This window comes from Platalea leucorodia (genome assembly GCF_965183815.1).
Source record: "Platalea leucorodia genome assembly, chromosome: W".
NCBI classification, from domain to species: Eukaryota; Metazoa; Chordata; class Aves; order Pelecaniformes; family Threskiornithidae; genus Platalea; species Platalea leucorodia.
The window spans coordinates 3521463-3538603 of record NC_138859.1 but is presented as its reverse complement, the minus strand read 5'-3'; the positions used below and the strand labels follow the sequence as shown (position 1 = coordinate 3538603).

The 17141-nt window shown below is 49.6% G+C and overlaps 1 protein-coding gene across 3 annotated transcripts; it reads right to left on the bottom strand.

Moving 5' to 3' along the window:
- Nucleotides 1–814: 814 nt before the first annotated feature.
- On the bottom strand, nucleotides 815–15521 carry LOC309602031 (charged multivesicular body protein 7). 3 transcript variants are annotated; one of them, XM_082335316.1, is made up of 12 exons: nucleotides 14063–15521; nucleotides 13529–13652; nucleotides 12627–12805; nucleotides 11133–11307; nucleotides 9538–9723; nucleotides 8680–8813; nucleotides 8231–8279; nucleotides 7786–7905; nucleotides 7371–7469; nucleotides 6349–6409; nucleotides 5570–5731; nucleotides 815–4737 (listed from the first exon to the last, which is right to left on the bottom strand). In XM_082335316.1, exons 3-12 carry the CDS (start codon nucleotides 12767–12769, stop codon nucleotides 4673–4675), a joined length of 1194 nt encoding a protein of 397 aa, XP_082191442.1. In that variant the 5' UTR covers nucleotides 12770–12805; nucleotides 13529–13652; nucleotides 14063–15521; the 3' UTR covers nucleotides 815–4672. The 3 variants fall into 3 exon arrangements, with proteins under 3 accessions (XP_082191442.1, XP_082191443.1, XP_082191441.1); XM_082335317.1 differs by lacking the exon at nucleotides 14063–15521 and having other exon boundaries at nucleotides 13529–13669; XM_082335315.1 differs by lacking the exons at nucleotides 13529–13652; nucleotides 14063–15521 and having other exon boundaries at nucleotides 816–4737; nucleotides 12627–12995.
- Nucleotides 15522–17141: the final 1620 nt, after the last annotated feature.

The following is a 17141-nucleotide window of genomic DNA, read 5'->3' as shown; positions in this document are numbered from 1 at the left end:
TGCACTGAGATTTAATTAACTTGACCCTGCAGCCCAGGCTTTGCATAAGCCCAGATAGAGCAGGAACTGCCCAAGAACAACTTCCAAACAAGAGCGCAATTATTCTCTTGAAGATACAGCACCAAGAAGCTTACTCCTAAAGTAAACAGCACGCTTGCTTTGTGACGGGTTAAAGAAACTCGTTGCCAGCATGTCACAGCATTTACTTCTGAAGGCTTTGTTTAATTAAGCCTCATTAGTTCCACCGTCTGCAGCCTGCTCCTGCCAAGTGCCTACGCCAGGGAGAGCAGCTAGATGGCACCAACAGCCGGCTCATGCCTCAGCACTTCCACTTGGGTCTTCTGGCAGGCCAGCAACCTTCCCCCTTACCGGGATTTCATCAAAGGAGGGCCATCTAATTGCCCAGACACCACAGGACCCTGGCAGTGCAAGGATGCACGCAGGTGCGCTGCCCTCTGTGCCCCAAAGAGCATTTTCATAGAATCATAGAATCGTCAAGGTTGGAAAAGACCCTTAAGGTCATCGAGTCCAACCGTTAACCTATCACTGCCAAGTCCATCTGTACCATGTCCTCGAGCACCGTATCTATCCGTTCTTTAAATACCTCCAGGGATGGAGACTCAACCACTGCCCTGGGCAGCCCGTTCCAATGCCTGACCACCCTCTCGGTGAAGAAGTTTTTCCCAATATCCAACCTAAACCTCCCCTGGCGCAGCTTGAGGCCCTTTCCTCTCATCCTATCACTTGTTACTGGGGAGAAGAGACCGACCCCCACCTCGCTACAGCCTCCTTTCAGGCAGTTGTAGAGAGCAATAAGGTCTCCCCTCAGCCTCCTCTTCTCCAGGCTAAACAACCCCAGCTCCCTCAGCCGCTCCTCACCAGCCTTGTGCTCCAGACCCTTCACCAGCTTCGTTGCCCTCCTCTGGCCACGCTCCAGCACCTCCATGTCCTTCTTGTAGTGAGGGGCCCAACACTGAACGCAGCACTCGAGGTGCGGCATCACCAGTGCCCAGTACAGGGGCACTGTCACCTCCCTGGTCCTGCTGGCCACACTATTCCTGATACAGCCATTTTTCTCATATTCCCTCTACTGGGCACAAGGATTTTCCAGATTGAAGTCACAAGACGCAAACAACAGGATGCTTTTCGCTGCTCTTCAAGAGAGCAGCGATGGCAGGTGATCTGTCATACAGCAGTAAATCACGGCAGAGGCTCACGCTACGCTTAGGTCGCACATGCTAAGCCGGAAGGCATTCCAGGAAATCATTCCTTGGGATACAAGGAAGCCTTCCTCCTCCTTAGGAGCTTAAAAACGTCTAAGAAAGGATCTCACCCTTACACACTGCTTATACTGAAGCAGACGTTCAAAGCTGGGCTAGCCAGGGGAAAACGGGATGGAAAGGGATCCAATACGTTACCCAATTTCTGTGCATCTCAGAATACACGTAATGAAGAACAGGCCGTTACCTCTGCCGATATAGGCAAACAAAATACAGTTACTCAAACAAAATGCAAGCAGTTGAACTCCTGTTCACAGATTAACTCCTCCTGCCTGCTAGATGTAATCTTCTCTACTGAGAAAACTGTTCTGCTGCATTATATTACTAAACAGTTGCTACATTTCCTCACATAAGCAGCTGCTATTTTTTCTGAGAATCAAGTTAAGTACTATTTTAAACAGCACTCAAATATGATAAGATTCCAGTTAGGTGGCAATTCAGCTCTAGGTTTTTATATTTAATTTCCTCACCCAGCAAGAAGCTGCCTTCTATTTCCCTTCCCTGCTGTCTCACCAAAATATACTTAAAATTCTCTATTCAGCCATCTTGATTACATTCCCCACTTTGCATCAAAGGAAGAAAATTACAAGCCACTTCAAATAAAGGAGCAGCTGCTTGGGTTTAACTCTTAAATGCCTCTTCCAGCATGGCTGTCTCCATCAGATGCATTACAGAATTACAGGAGAGTGTTTATTCCTACAGGAATCGCTTTGCACTTTACTTCCAGAGAAGATACAAGTTCTGATAGCAGGGGGGAAACGAGGGGTAATCGGATCCTTTAAAAAAAGATCCGGCGATACTGGCTGTAGGCAAGACCTGAGCCTTCCCAGGGTTGCACTGTAGACAGTGTAAGATAAGCACAGGAACAAAAAACTTCCTCCTCCCTGCCTGCCCCTGCAAAAAAACCACGGTAGCTCTCCAGGGATCAGCATGCCAGCTCAGATCAAACCTCTTGCCAGAGGGCACAGGCTTGACTGCCTGCAAATTCAAAGCTTACTTCAGGCATCTTAGTATCAGAGGGAAGTAGGAGTCATTTGGTTTGAGTCGTTTATACACCAGGTTACTCCATTGAGATTGTCTTTAGACAGAGGAAAGAGTATGTCTTCTCGGCTGCGCTGCTTAATTACAACCAGAACAAAAAGCTGGACAAAAACCGTCGCGGAATAAGGCTTGCATATTGTTTAGCACAAAACCAGGGGGTGAAGTAGGAAAACAGACTTCCTGGCAGAGCAGTTTCCACCACGGCCACAGCAAGGCGGCTTAGGCAAAGGAGTGTTATGTGCGAGCCCTGAAATCGCACTGGTTTGTCCGCGAGACGCACAACGATGAAAAAGAAGTGGAAATATAAGCTGAAGCAAAGAAAAAGAAGCAAGCCTCTCCAAAATGATACTCATAAAATTAAGGCCGTACAACCCAAAAGCCAGCACGGGCTACTTGGTAAAACCAGACAACTTTAAAAAGTTAAACATGGTAACTGTTGGGCTTTTTAAAACACAGCGAGAAGGCTGAGGGAAATCAAAGTCTGGTACAGCAGTTATTGTTTGTTTTCTGACAAAGAAGCCCAGGAATCTGCCCATTTACTTTCAGCAGATGAGTTTTATAGATGCAGAAGCACAGCTGGAACAGCACTAATATAGCAGTGATCCGTGGCACAGGGCAAGAAAAGGAGGCACCACAAGGGACTCTGGTTCCTCCCCTCCCCTTTATTACACGTAGGCAGAAAACACAGTGGTTTTTCTCCCGTTTACTTACAAAGGAAAGGAATACAGAGCTTCAAGTCATTTCACATAATTCCATGTGCAGCCCAGGTAAACTGCGAGCTGGCTACAGCACACATGCTCCGGCAGGAGTCTGCACTCTTGGACGAAGTGCTAGAGAAGCCAGAGCCAACACAGCACCATACTGACACCTGTAATTTCTTCCCCAGTCCTCTGGGGCTAAAGCTGGGTTGCCAATAATTAACAGGACGTGGGAACGCCAGCTCTAGTTTACCGCTCACCCAAGCTGCCATCTACACGGCTCGAGCGAGGGAGCTTGGTACCGGAGGCAGCGTAGAAACGGTGACGGGAATACATTCTGAGCCAGGGAGGGGTGCAGAGAGAGGAGGACTGGTTATACATCGACAGGTAGCGAGTCACTCCCCTGCCACGCACAGGCTCTGTGTGCAGAAAGCCCAGTCAATAGCACATTCCCCTCCTGAAAGAATGCATTTATTCATGTTAGGTATCAGGCTTTCTGCTCTTCCATGTGCATACGCATAATAAAAAAGTGACCTGCAAAAGATGACGATTTCACTTCTGGTAGGCAAAGACAGCCCCTAAAAAACATCTCCAGTTGCTGTGCTTGGGCTTCGGGGGTTTTTTGTGTTTGGTTTTTTGTTTTGCTTTGTTTTGTTTCATTAGAAACACACCCAGGGTTTTGTTTTGGGGCTTTCTGGTAACCCATAATCTCGTTGAATTGCAACATCAAGACTGAAGGCAAAGTCAAGGCTGTTATATGAAACGGTCCTCTCAGAAAGGGAAAACGATGTATCGGTTCCCCTCACACCCCAAATCACTCAATACGAGAGCTCAAAGCAACTCACCCTGTAGCTCCCAAGAAGTTTTGCAAAGAGGGAAGATACAAAAATAGCAAACAGCTCAAATTTCAAGTAAGAACAAGCAGAAAATTGTATTCTAGTGACTGCAAGCCTTCATCGCAACAGGCAGCGTAAGAAACTCCTTCATTTAAAATCTTTTGCAGGTCTCCCTTTTAAGGCCTTAGTGTCATTACAGAAAGAGGAATTATTTTTTGTCTTGTGCTTGCAATTGCTGCCCCCTAGAGCAGCAACAAAATCTCCTACAATTTAACAGTTACAGCGTCTAGTTGTCCACGACCGTGCAAAATACAGACAGGAAGGGATAGAACTACCAACGGGTGTTTAAGCTTGTTGCAGGTAACTTATGTCAAGGGCAGTATTTATGTGCCAAGTGTTTTAAACAACCACACAAACAGCTAAATGTTGAGCAACTGCAATACCGCTGCAACTCAGATTCTCAACATCAGCCACAGCAAACAAAAAAAAAAAAGTGAGCACTGTTATGGACATAGAAGAGTTTATATTCACTGGGCAGAAGAGTGAATTGCATTCCCAGAAGGGAAGACTGGATGTCGCGGAGTGACTTGGGATAGCAAGTCAAATTGAGACCAGTGCAGATGTTGGCACAGAGATGACAAACACCAGCTGGGGCCAGTTCCAGAGTGGATTGTCATGGCAGGAGATCCTGTTGCTGAGCAAAGTGGTATCCATGAAGAACAGGGGAGCGTTACCCCTCTCCTCAGAAGTTCTAGTCATTAGTTAAGGAACCTTAAGACAACTTCTCAAACTGCAGCAACAGGATACTGTTGGGTCTTTAGAGATTCAGTCCCAGAGCTGTTTTGGGTTCAGAGGAAGTAGAGGGAGTCTTTTGTGCCAAATCTATAAAGAAAATTGCAACAGAAAGACATCAGTTTTCATCAGTAAGAGGGACTAGATCAACCACGCCCCTAACTAACAAATACAATTTGCCTCGGCGCTTCAATATTCAATTGCATTCTCTTGGAAACCCATGCTTCATGTCTGATATGGGATGCTGAGCACTCTTCTGCTCTGAAACTTCAGAATATCAGCTGCCTAAATAGGAAGAAAACTATATGGGCAGTCCTGTGTAATTGTTCATTAACAGATTCCCGAAAGGAAAATTACAGTCTATTTACCCCTGCCCAAGACAGGTCTAGTGAAAACTCAGCCTGCAGTTCAGGCCCATAAGCTCTGGTCACTCACTGTTACTAAATAAAGACTAGTTTACGTCTAGCTTAAGCAGACATCATACCTGTAACGCATAAGACATAGCAAGCATTCTAGGACAGAGAAGATGCTGCGTGCTTGGCAGCAACAGGCATGAAAATGCTGGTCTACTTTATCACTGTTAACAGAACATACAAAAAACACTACCTGGCTTTGTACGGGCTTTGTTAAGCGACGACAAAAAATAGTTAGTCCGAGCACTAGCTCCCTCACAGGGCCTTCAACTTCCCCTACACCCCATGGCAAAAAGTCCAGGCAGAATTTCTAGCCAAGAGGGCAGTTCTCTCAAGACTGAGTCTGGTAGTGAAAGACAACGCCACTGAGCACCTGGCAGGGCTACCGGGAGAGCTCGCTTTCAACCGTGTGACTGGAAGCGGGCAAGATTTCGGCTCAGACTTTAGTTCTGCTAGACTGTCATAGATTCTAAGAGCAGCTAGCTAACACGACTTGCTGACATCCGTACCTCCATCAGAAACGGAGAGCTTTTCCAATTCGGCTTCAAGCTCAGCATCAGAAATGGGTGGATTCAGCACCTTCTGGGGAACGGGAGGCAGATCTACAGGCTCCTTAGTCGAGTCCTGGAGGAGGCTGTCCAGCTCCTTCTCAAGTTCCTCAGTGTCCATCTCTGCCAATGAAAGAAAACATTCAGCTCCAAGCAGAATTAAGTAGCATCTTCACAGCACAGACTGAAGTCCAAGTTTAACAGAGGTATTATTACTCCCGTCCATCATTACTCATAATAATAAGGAACCCCCTGCACTGCTTCTAAAGGTGAAAATTCAGTCCTGATCTCAGGGAGAAGCTATTCCTTTAGAAGCCTTTGTGCTGAGGCATTTAAGGGCAAGAAAACATTTCAGCCGAGACAAACAAGCTGCAGCAACACACCGGCCACAGGAAAAAGATCATCACTCAAAAAACAAAGCGGCAGCCACTCTAAAAATAGATTTCAATCAACATTACACAACTCTGAACTGAAATCCACCAGCACTTAGAGACTGCAAGGATTTGGAAACGCACAAATGCCAATTCCCCTGCAACCCACTGTCAGAGACAAAAACTCCTTGTCAGTCCTCATTCCCTCTCAAGCCACCAGTAGCAACAGCCTTGGTATTTGGGTGAGTGCTTTTCCTCCCAGGAAGGAGGACTGGGCACACGTGGGGAGGGAGCAGGGAAGGGACGACAGCACAAAGGGCCAGCAGTGGCAAGAAAAGATGAGCAAAGGATGGAAACCCCAAAACCTACCTAGACCATTGATCCCCACTCCAGCCAGAGTCTGGGCTACTTCATCTTGAGTATCACAAAGCTGAGGAAAAACACACAGTGTTTGATATAGAATATAAACTAACCTTATGTCTTATTGTAGCCACTTACGTCAAAAGTAGAAATAACAAAAAAAAAAAACAAACAAAAATTCAAAAGTTGACTTAAAGGCAGCAAGTACTAGTGCAAAAGAGACTTCCAACATGACTGTTTTTTCACTAGTGAAAGAAGTAACATGGAAGATTATTAAATAAAGAGCTACAAGACCAAGGAGCGTGTTGGAGGATCAAACCTGAAACAGGATTTCATAGTTTAAAAAAAAAAAAAAACCCCTTCATTTTAGCTTTTTCACATAAGTAATGAGCTTACACTGCAGCTTAGGCTAACAAAATAAGGAAGCTAAAGACCAATACATCTCAGCTATGAAATTTTGTGACTAGCTGAAGTCACTATTTAAGTACATGGAGCTGAAGTAGCTAAAAAAGTAATCCTTTTCTGTTTTTTTACACCAGCTTATGCAGACAGATTGCTCTCTTCATTTCAATTCATTCAGAATAAACTCGTCTCCTTTCCCTTACTGCATTGCAGAAGATTATGGGTTAGGCAGTTTTCAGACCCTCTTTTTATGCACGTAGTTGCACTCCAGCTTCCAAAGGTACGACTTGTAGATCTTTTTAATACATCTCGCTAAAAGTTTTCTAGGAAAGTTGTCTGCTTGCACAATATTGCTAACCAAAAGAACACATGAAATACACAAATTTAATGTACATTGTGGTTACTAGCCAGCAATAAATGCAAATACGTAACCCCAAACACAGCCAGTTATTTGAAGACCTTTCCTGGCTGATCTAAAAAAAAATCAGGATTAAGTCCATTTGGTCTGGTGACATACGGAATAGAAACCAAACAGCACCAGAAGCCTCAGCATTAATATCTGGGCAATCTTGCTGTGTACATCTACACACCACTTGCTTGTTTATTTAGATGTGCTCTTATTTCAGTACCTCTTGTATCTGATCCACCAGGTTCTCTGCCTTCTCCACAGTAACATCCTTCATAGACAGTTTCAGAGCTCCCACACCAGCCTGATAGGCATTAAATACCTTTAAAAAATAGAGAGAGAGTGAGAAAGATGCACAATGCTAAGAACAAACAACAGGCAGTGTAAGCTTCTCTCAAGACCCGTTATCCAAGCAGGACCCTCAGAGAAACATGAGCAGACAAGCAGAAAATGGAGCCACAAGCAGGTTTATTCAGTGTGATACCCCAACAGCAGATTTGCTGTTTCCTAGAGCAGAGAAGAAAGTCTCACCAGTCAGCTTACAGCCCTCAGACATGAGCTCTGACAGGCAGGTAAAGCAGCACAAATGAGAAGAGCGGGGCTAAAGTGAGAAGCACAAGACAAAATTAACACGCTACCATCTGGTCAGTCTGGGAGGCGTATATACGATCCAAGATCCCCTGCACTGCATCCAGCTTGGAATGAAGCTCTTCAATGCGCCTTTCTGTCCTTCGTTTGGACTTCAAACATCTCAGCGCCTGGAGACGTTAGATACACAGACTGGGATCACAAACCAGGCAGCAGCCAAAGGAGGTGTAAAAAAAAGAAATAAGCAATCCCCGTGCAGCAAGGCGCACACGCAACAGCTGGTTTTAAGAGCTAGATATTTCCATTTCTCTTCGCCACATCACTCTGGACAAATACATTCTTACCTTCACCTTAAGGAGATCTTTGGCCTCAGAAGCACCACTTCAACCCATCTAAGTTCAAGTATACAATGCCCAACCCTCGTCATTATCTGCAGTTATGGACCAGCTCCAAGACACTTGACTTGTAGTGCCTCCCAAGTAGAACGGTACTTACCAGTTGCTTTTTCCCAGCTCTACAAGCACTCCGGGCATCCTCTTTACACCTGTACAGATGCAACAAGGAAAAAGCAGCTTATTCCTTTGCAAGCAGTAGTTATTTTTACAAATCAGCAACCATCCTCACTACCTTGCTCTAATCCAGAGGTGACCGAGTAACGACACATTTCAGATACAACCACCCTTAAGCCGTTGTTGCTTCTCAGAAGTAGCCCTTGAACGCTTTCCCAATCTTTGCAAAAACTTTTGACATCCACTCACTGCATGTTGTTTTCATGGGGATAAAGGAACAAAGACTGGAAAACCTGCCCGACTGTGGCTACCATGTTTACTGAACAGGAAAGAATGACTTGCACTTTCAGAAAGCAGCTTTGTTCTAACTATGTCACAGGAACACAAAATTCTACGCCACACGGATGTTCTTCCCACCACCCTTCCCCAAATTACTTCTCTGCTTCCTGGGAAAGGGACTCCACCTTCTGTGACAGCAGCTGTTCGCTTTGCATCAACTGATATACTCCAATGTCCACATCATTCATTGGGGAGACTTTGGCGTGAAGACCTCGGGCAAACTTCACTATCTAAAGAAAGAGAACCACGTGCTCGAGTCACTTGTCTCCACAATCTGTGCCTGCACTCAAAATACTTTCACTCTGATAGAAGGAAAAGATGCTTTTACATCCCCAGTTTAAGCCTTGTAAGAGAGCGATGAGGACATACCGGTCACCATATAATCTAATATTAAACTAGATGGGATCAAGTGACACCAGCATGAAAACAGAGGCCTTAACAGAACACCCTGAAGATTTAAAGCTGTCCTGGTGCTCTGAACAGTGCACGGCAACGTCACACTTCTAAGTACTTCAGTACTGAACTGTACAGTGCAGAACGCTAGAGGCAAACGTGCCATCTTAGAGACGAGAGCGCCTGCCCCTCTGTAGTTACAGACAGGCAGGAAAACCTTTTCACAGAACGTGGACCACTGATTCTAGTGGCACCAAACGATTTCAGTTCGGGTAGCTGGGAACAGTCAGCCTGCGAGTGGACAGCTACAGTATCTGCCAATTTTCTAGCTGTTAAGTTACATAGGTAATATTACAAATGTTTGACAGAGGAAAATAAGAACCTGTCATGCAAGAACGAGGATTTAATCTCATCTATAACCAGGTTACGATGTTGGAGTACACAGAATTGACTTTTCCAATCAAAGAACGCCCATATTCAGCCAATAAAGTCTTCTTTCCAGCCAGATGAAATGCAAGACAGGGATTATACCACCCAAAAGCAGTCACCTTTACCCTGTACCTTCTCTCCGTTCTGTTCCAGGATCGTGACCCTCTTTTCCTTCTGCAGCTGGAGCAGCAACAAGTAGAACGTCCTTTCATCTGGACAAACACTAGCACAGAGGGAACGCAGCTCTGAGAGGGCAACAACAGGGTGAGAAGAAAGTGCAGAGTTCTGATATAGGCGATAAACTTCCTCTGCCTTCTCCTGAAAGGAAGCAACAGAGCTATTAGTTTACACAAGACTCTTACTTCTCTCACAACAACTGCCAAGCCCACACCTGCTTCCTCCCACACACAGAGGGTAAAAAGTTAGACGCATCATGTTTTGGGTGAGACAGACTTTCAGAATGAGTTGTACGTAACATTCAAAAGCAATGACAACGCTTTAAAAATATCATCATTAATGGAATGAAAAATAGCACAGTTTTTCACGAGAACCAGAACTACACTATTCACATTCCCTGTGCAAATGCTACGGAACAACATAAGAACCACACAGGCAGCAAGTGAGCCTCCTCTGCATTTCCTAAAGTTCTTCCCCTTCACCAAGCTTAAACCGAACAAAAGCTTTTCTTTAATCCACACTGTAATTCTACTCACCGAGACATCTCGCATCATTTGTACATGGGCAGAGGGAAAAGAAAAGTTTTCCCCATTTCAAGTGAGAGTTACGGTCCACTGAAGAGCATAGAAACAGCTCTTTACATCCACCCCCAGATTCCACATCAAGGCTTGTGGTTTTCCAGACACCTTTTTAAAAGGTTTCACTCCTCTCCCGTGCACACACCCTCTGAAAGGGCTGTGAAACACCCACCGCAGAGGGAAGACACCGCCTGCTATCAGAGTAACTACAAACAAAAGAACACCTCTAAAGGGCTCTTGCGTTTCTGCTAGTCCCAGTCATTTAGACAGCACTTGCATGCAGCAGCAGCAAGTCTTGGTGCTAATTTTAACAGTCCCTGAGTAACACAGAGAGGAACCCAAGGTCTCGACTGTCAGCACTGCACCATCCGAGTCAGACTGAGCAACAACAAGTTACGTGAATTCACAACACAACCCACAGGTCTACCGCTAACAACGGGCCAAAGAAAAGGGTCTTTGACAGGATCCAAGGGCAGTTCTAATCACGTCTGAAAAGGCAAGCTGAAAGCACGTGCTCTGAAATGAAAGCAGCCTTTAATAACGCACACGCGAGTTCAGCTCGATGATACACCGGCCCGACAGCCAGCGACTTCTACGTCACCCGTTTCTCCCTACAACGGACAGCACTCAGCCTGCAAGTTTCTCTCGGATACTACACTCGCACAAACTCAAACCCGAGATTTGCAGCGGTCTCACAGCACACTACTTGCCTTCCTAGACAAGCCAGCAAGCCTGCCCCTCCCATTTCTTGGATGTCAGTGAAAAGTCATTATGTTCATTTCAAGGAACATCTGTAGGTATAAACTATTTTTTACTTCTCAGTTATTCCATCCATCTCTCTACAGGCTTTTAAACACCTAAGGAGTACAAATGACGGTCTATTCAACCCTAATCCTTCCTTGCTAGCACATAAAATGACTCGTAATTTTTCTGGAGATGCATAATCTTGAGAAAGCTCTCAACAACACTCACCTGAAGCAGCTCCACATAAATCAGAACTTCCTCTTCCTCAGGTATTTTACTGTCACCCAGCACACTGGAGAGAGTCCACTTCAGGGGCTTCAGAATGAAGACTCCCACACCCCAGGAGATCCAGCTGCTGTCTACGCTGGCCATGAAGTCTGACTCCCTCTGCAGCTTGCCGCGTCTAGAGAAGAGACACGCATGCAGAACTGAATATGGTCAGTCCTAAGCCCTTCCACTGGCAGCGAGCAAGAGTGCCAGCATGGAGAATTATTAACTGAAGCATTGCTCTACACTTTGTACATCCACAGTCCTAGTGGTGTTTTCTAACACCAGTTTCTAGCTCGAGTTTGACATGTTACCACTGCCTAGGAAAGTGCACAGAGGTCTCCACTCCTCTCCAGCTTCCTCTGGACACAAGGGTCTTTTGTTTACTATTTTTCCAGTTTCACAAGCTTCTCCCAGTTTTCTGACTTGAAACAGATGATCCATCCAACAAGGAAATCGATGGGGAGAGTCAGTTTTTAGAGGAGGCAATTGCACATTTCGGTATGCTTCATTTGCATGCAAACATATCTCTTCTCAGATCTAGAGATTTTTATCTTTTATGTTACAGACACAGGCTCAGCTAGCTCCTGCTGTTCTTGAGTCTTTTCAGGGCTTTGGTCCCAGGCTCTAATTTCACAACACAAAACACCCGGTTGCAAATACCAGTGCACCACATCCCCACGTGCCCGTACACCACCACATACCATTCACAGCTAGGTCATCACAACAACCGTTTCAGGGAAACGTAACCCAATTTAACACAAAGCTCCCCCTGCACCTACCAGCTCTCCCAGCACAGTATTCCCTTGGGATCCCCTGCACTCCCCATGGCACGCTGCCCTCCCACACCTCCTGTGGGCCCCAGGGTGAGCTCCTCTGACTCCCTGCCCATCCTTTACCTTGCACAGGGCTCCCAAATTCCCCCTGCACAACACAACCCTGTACTCACTCAGGCCTCTCTGTGCTCTCCTCTCCTCTGCAAGCACTGGCACAGCAACAAAACCCCCTCCTGCCCTCCCACACTCCCAGCGCTGAGCGCAGGCAGGCACAACCACCCCTCCAAGAGCAGCACCAAGCCCTGGAAGCGTTCAAGGCCAGGCTGGACAGGGCTTTGAGCAACCCCATCTAGTGAAAGGTGTCTCTGCCCACGGCAGGGGGAGTGGAACCAGATGATCTTGAAGGTCCCTTCCAACCCAAGCCTTCCCTCACGTTACCCAGCACCCTGCAGCACTCTCCCCGCCTCGCACACAGCGGGCACCTTCCAGGCTGGCGCGACGTGGAGCTCGCATCCATGGCTCTCTTCTGCAGCCACCCCTCCTCAGGCCTCCCCTCCCTGCCAGCTGCCCACCCCCCCTCGCAGAGACCCCCCTGCGGCCCTCCCTGCCCTCCGGCCCCCGCAGCGGGAGCCCTGCCAGGCCCAGGCCCAGGCCCAGGCCCCCCCCCCCCCGCCGGTACCTGAGGAGCTCCCGGAGGACGGTGCCGAGGCCGAGCGGGAGGCTGCCGCGCCGCTCGAAGCTGTGCTGCAGGTCCCTCAGGCAGGTACGCACGGCGCCCCGGCGGCGGCCGCGGGCCAGCACCAGCCCGACCCAGAAGGCCATCTTGCTGTCCCACTCGGTGCTGTTCACCTCTCGGCTCTGCTTAAAAGCCGAGAAGAGGAAAGCCATGCGCTCGTCGTCCGTCTCCCACTCGGGCGGCAGGTCCCCCTCCGGGGCCGGCCCAGGCGGCGCCCGCTCCGGGCTGCACATCTACGCGAGCCCCCGGCTCCGCCGCGGCCTCCGCCCGGCCGGGACCCGCCTGGCTGCCGGGAAGACGCAGGGCGCATGCGTGCCGCTCCCCCCCCCCCCCGCCGCCTTTGTGTGGGCCGCCCCGCACCGGGCCCCCCCCGCCCGCCGTGGTACGGCCCTGCGCCTGCGCACTGCGCGCCGCCCCCTTCCCGACATGCTTCCCGACATGCGTCGCGATAGCGAAGCGTGCGGGCTGGGCGAGTCCGGCCTTGGCTTGGGCGAGGCCTCCCTCTGCCCCCCCCCGCCCTCAGCGCCGTCCGGCTGCCCGAAACACACCCCCGCGGCCTCCCACGTGCGTCACGTCACGTGGTGATGTCATTGCGGGTGGTGATGTCATTCTGTGGAAGGAGGTCTACCGTTTCCCTCCCTCTTGCTGGAGTCAGGCCCGGAGGCCGAGGGCCTGCCGTGGGGGCCTCCACCTTGGGCCCGGCCCCGGGGGTTGCCAGCCTTGCCCCCCGCCTCCCCCGAACCCCAGCGGGCGCCCGGCGAAAACGCCCCGGGGAGCGGCTTTTTGTCGCTCTGACCCGCGCAAGGTTAAGGCGGTGAGGGGCCGCTCCGCCTCCGGCGTCTTACCCGTGCTTCCAGTGCAGAGGGACGCAGTTAAAACGAAGCCGTCGGCGTTTTATTTGCATTTCCTCGCTTTGTTTGTGCTGCTGCTGCGGCCCAGCAAGTGATGGTTCAGCCGGGTCAGCCGTGGCTGCAAACATAGAATCATAGAATGGTCAAGGTTGGAAGAGACCCTCAAGATCATCGAGTCCAACCGTTAACCCAGCACTGCCAAGTCCATCTGTACCATGTCCTCAAGCACCACATCTATCCGTTCTTTAAATACCTCCAGGGTTGGAGACTCAACCACTGCCCTGGGCAGCCTGTGCCAATGCCTGACCACCCTCTCGGTGAAGAAGTTTTTCCTAATATCCAACCTAAACCTGCCCTGGCGCAGCTTGAGGCCGTTCCCTCTCGTCCTATCACTTGTTACTGGGGAGAAGAGACCGACCCCCACCTGGCTACAGCGTCCTTTCAGGCAGCTGTAGAGAGCCATAAGGTCTCCCCTCAGCCTCCTCTTCTCCAGGCTGAACAACCCCAGCTCCCTCAGCCGCTCCTCACCCAACTTGTGCTCCAGACCCTTCACCAACTTCGTTGCCCTCCTCTGGCCACACTCCAGCACCTCGATGTCCTTCTCGTAGTGAGACATCCAAGACTGGAGATCCCCCCCATCCTCCCGGGGACCTGCGGCACCTGCACCACACCCTCCTGGCGAAAATCACCCCGATAACGGCGCACAACCGTTTGCACGGGCAGGGTTGCGCAATCCTTGACGGCACGGCGTGCTGTGCACTCACGGAGCCCGCGGACGGCGTGGGGCCGAGCCAGCGGCACCGCGGTGGGGAGCGGGATCCTCCCAGCGCCCGGCTCCTCCGACCGCCGCGGGCAGCTGGTGCTGGTTACGGTGGAGGAGAGCTGAAGAGGCAGAAATGGCGTGGCTAAAGCGCCCGCCTGACGTCCCCGTCCCACAAGCGCGCACTGAGAACAGCCCCGGCAGAAGCCCGGCCTCGCCGGGGGCGGCTGAAGGCTGCGGTAGCCGCGCTGCCTCGCAGGGACTCGAGTCTTGGCTGAGATCCGCAGATGTTGGCTTTCCTGTCCTTTTGCAGCTTCTTTTTCTTTGTTTTTTCCTTCGTGTGGCAGCACGATCGCCATTGTCCCCGGTTCCCCAAGGGCAGCCTTGTATCACATGAATGTCAGGATGCAGGAGAGGAGCGAGGGGTAGGAGTTTCTTCATGCGAAGTCTGATGTTTTCAGAGCAAAACTCAATGCTACTAAGAGAAGGGGAAGCAAACGCTGTCGCTTAAGCAGAGCTGCCAAGTTCTGGGTATTTCTGTATCACTGCATTCACCATACGTGATATTTCTTGTTTCTTGCAGAGCAGGGGGGAATCAAGCTGTGTCCGGGACCTTGGTGCTGGGGTGCCCTGTCCCTCGTGGGTGCACTCGGGGGTTAATCAGCCCTTGCGTGATGGAGACAACCATTAACACCTCCAACACGTGTGCTTGGACTTTCCAGGTTTCTCAGATGTGCTTGGTTTCCCAGAGAGGCACAGAGGGAAGGACTGTTTGGGTCTACACGTTTACCCTGGCAACCTCTGAGTCAGACCGGTGGCGTGCAGTCATCAGCTTAACCCTGTGGCTGCTGGGATGCAAGAGATTTCTCTGGAAATCAGGGAGAAGTCAGCCAGCCCTCACAGACACAGGATGTGGAGCTTGTTTTACTCGGTGTTTTTATTACGAGGGTTTCTTAAGGCTGCTGAGCTGTGCTGGAGCCTGTTGGGGTTGCGGTGTACTCATGCAAGGCTGCTTGCAACCACGGGTGGCTGCCGGTTTCGTTTTCGTTGAGGTTATTTCACATTCATCATCTGAGTTGGTCCTTAACGCAGCCCTTCTGACTTGCAGTGTCTTGGTGAGCAAAGGGCATTGACATCGGTAAATAAAAGCCAGCCATGGTCCATTCAGAGGGTTTGGTGACACCACCTTGGCTCTCTTCCCCTGGCCAGACCGAGATGCTGCGGGGAAGGCAGCAGATCTCAGAGCAGCCTTTAAACACACCCCAATCTGTGTTTTAAATCAGGAGATGACTCAGCAGAGGCAAGAGCCTATTTTTATCTTCTTCCAATCTTTCCGTCAAGCTGAAATTTTATATTAATCCTTTCTGTGCTAACCCCAAAGTAATGTTGCATTCTAACTGTGAAGCCATTCATACCCGAGGACCTGAGATCTCCGGGAACCCTTGTGCCAAAAACCAGCCCGGCTCTTCCCTGCTAAGGAGGGCACGTTTTGGCTGCAGTCAGCAAAGCAAACGCTGTGTCCAGGAAGCCGAACAGGTTCCTGGGCTCAAACCACGAGTCTTGTTCAGAGGCACTGCACGGGGCTGTGTTTATACACCTGGGAAAATTGGCCTTGAACCTGCAGCGCCAGAGGCTGTTAGACCAGGGCATCACATGTTTGGCGATAAAAAGAGCCAAGCGGTGGTGTGATCCCGCTCCTGCTCCAGACAAGAAACTCCCTCCTGGAAATTCAGCTGTGGAAAAAAACTCTGCTACAAGATATAAATTAAAATATATATTGGCTGAAGAACGTATCCATGTGCTTTGAGAAATTTGGGGAACAGATTCAGGGCATCCTCAGTGTATAACCCCCAAAGCCAATTTTTAATTTGCTTTTGTAGCTGTGCAAGGAGATACAACAGCAGCAGCTCGGTCCCTTCGTGGAGTCACAGGGCCAGCAGGCATTTGCGGGGCGGCCGCAGGCTTTTCTAGGAGTTTGTAACATCCTAGCTTCACCCCGTGGAGATTTAGCCTGGGATGAGACTCTCCAAGGTTGAGCAGAAAGCTGGATTTTCTGCAATATCCTTTCAAACCTCGGACCTGCCGAGCCAGAGGTTTCTGCTCCAGTTGCTGCTCCAGTTTCGAAGCAGGCAGGTGCCTTGGTTTGGATACGGAGCCTGGGCTGCAGCTCACAGTCTGCAACACCCCCAGCCCTCTCCTTCATCCCAGAGCTCCTTTTAAGTCCTGATTCAAGGGGAGGAAAGCGAGGAGGGAAGGGGAGGGCAGGGAAAGGAGCAGATCTTAGTTCAGACTCCACATTTGCTGTTTAAAGTTTCGCCTTGTTTTTAGGAGCCCTCTGGGTTGGCAGGGGAAGGGGAAGCGTTTAACCCTTTCTCCTGCCCAGCGGCTGCGTGCTCGGGAAGCTGCAGCAGGAAAGGTGAAGGGAGAAAGGAAAATCCACCCGTTTGCCCCGAGCATCTCCCGAACCCCAAGGCAGGCAAAGGGAGTGAAGGCAGAAGTCTGAGCACCCCTCTGCCGCAGAGGGGAAACTGAGGCACCGAGGGACGGTGTGGCTTGCCCGGGCTTGCGCAGGCAAGGAGCTGCAGTGCGGTGGGGAATTGAGCTCCGTTCTCATGAAGTTCACAGCCTGGGCTGCCCGCAAGACAGTCTTTTCCCTCTTTTTTAAAGAGGTGTCTCTTCCCTCTTTTAAAGAGGAACCAGGCATTTATGAGACAAACCATTTGTTTATCCAGAGGCAGGGAAGGTCAAAATTATCGGACGGCTTCAGATCCCTCCCAGGCACAAAAACAGACAAGAGGCAACAAAAAGCTGAAGGTAAAACTGAATGCTGATGTTCAAAAATAATAC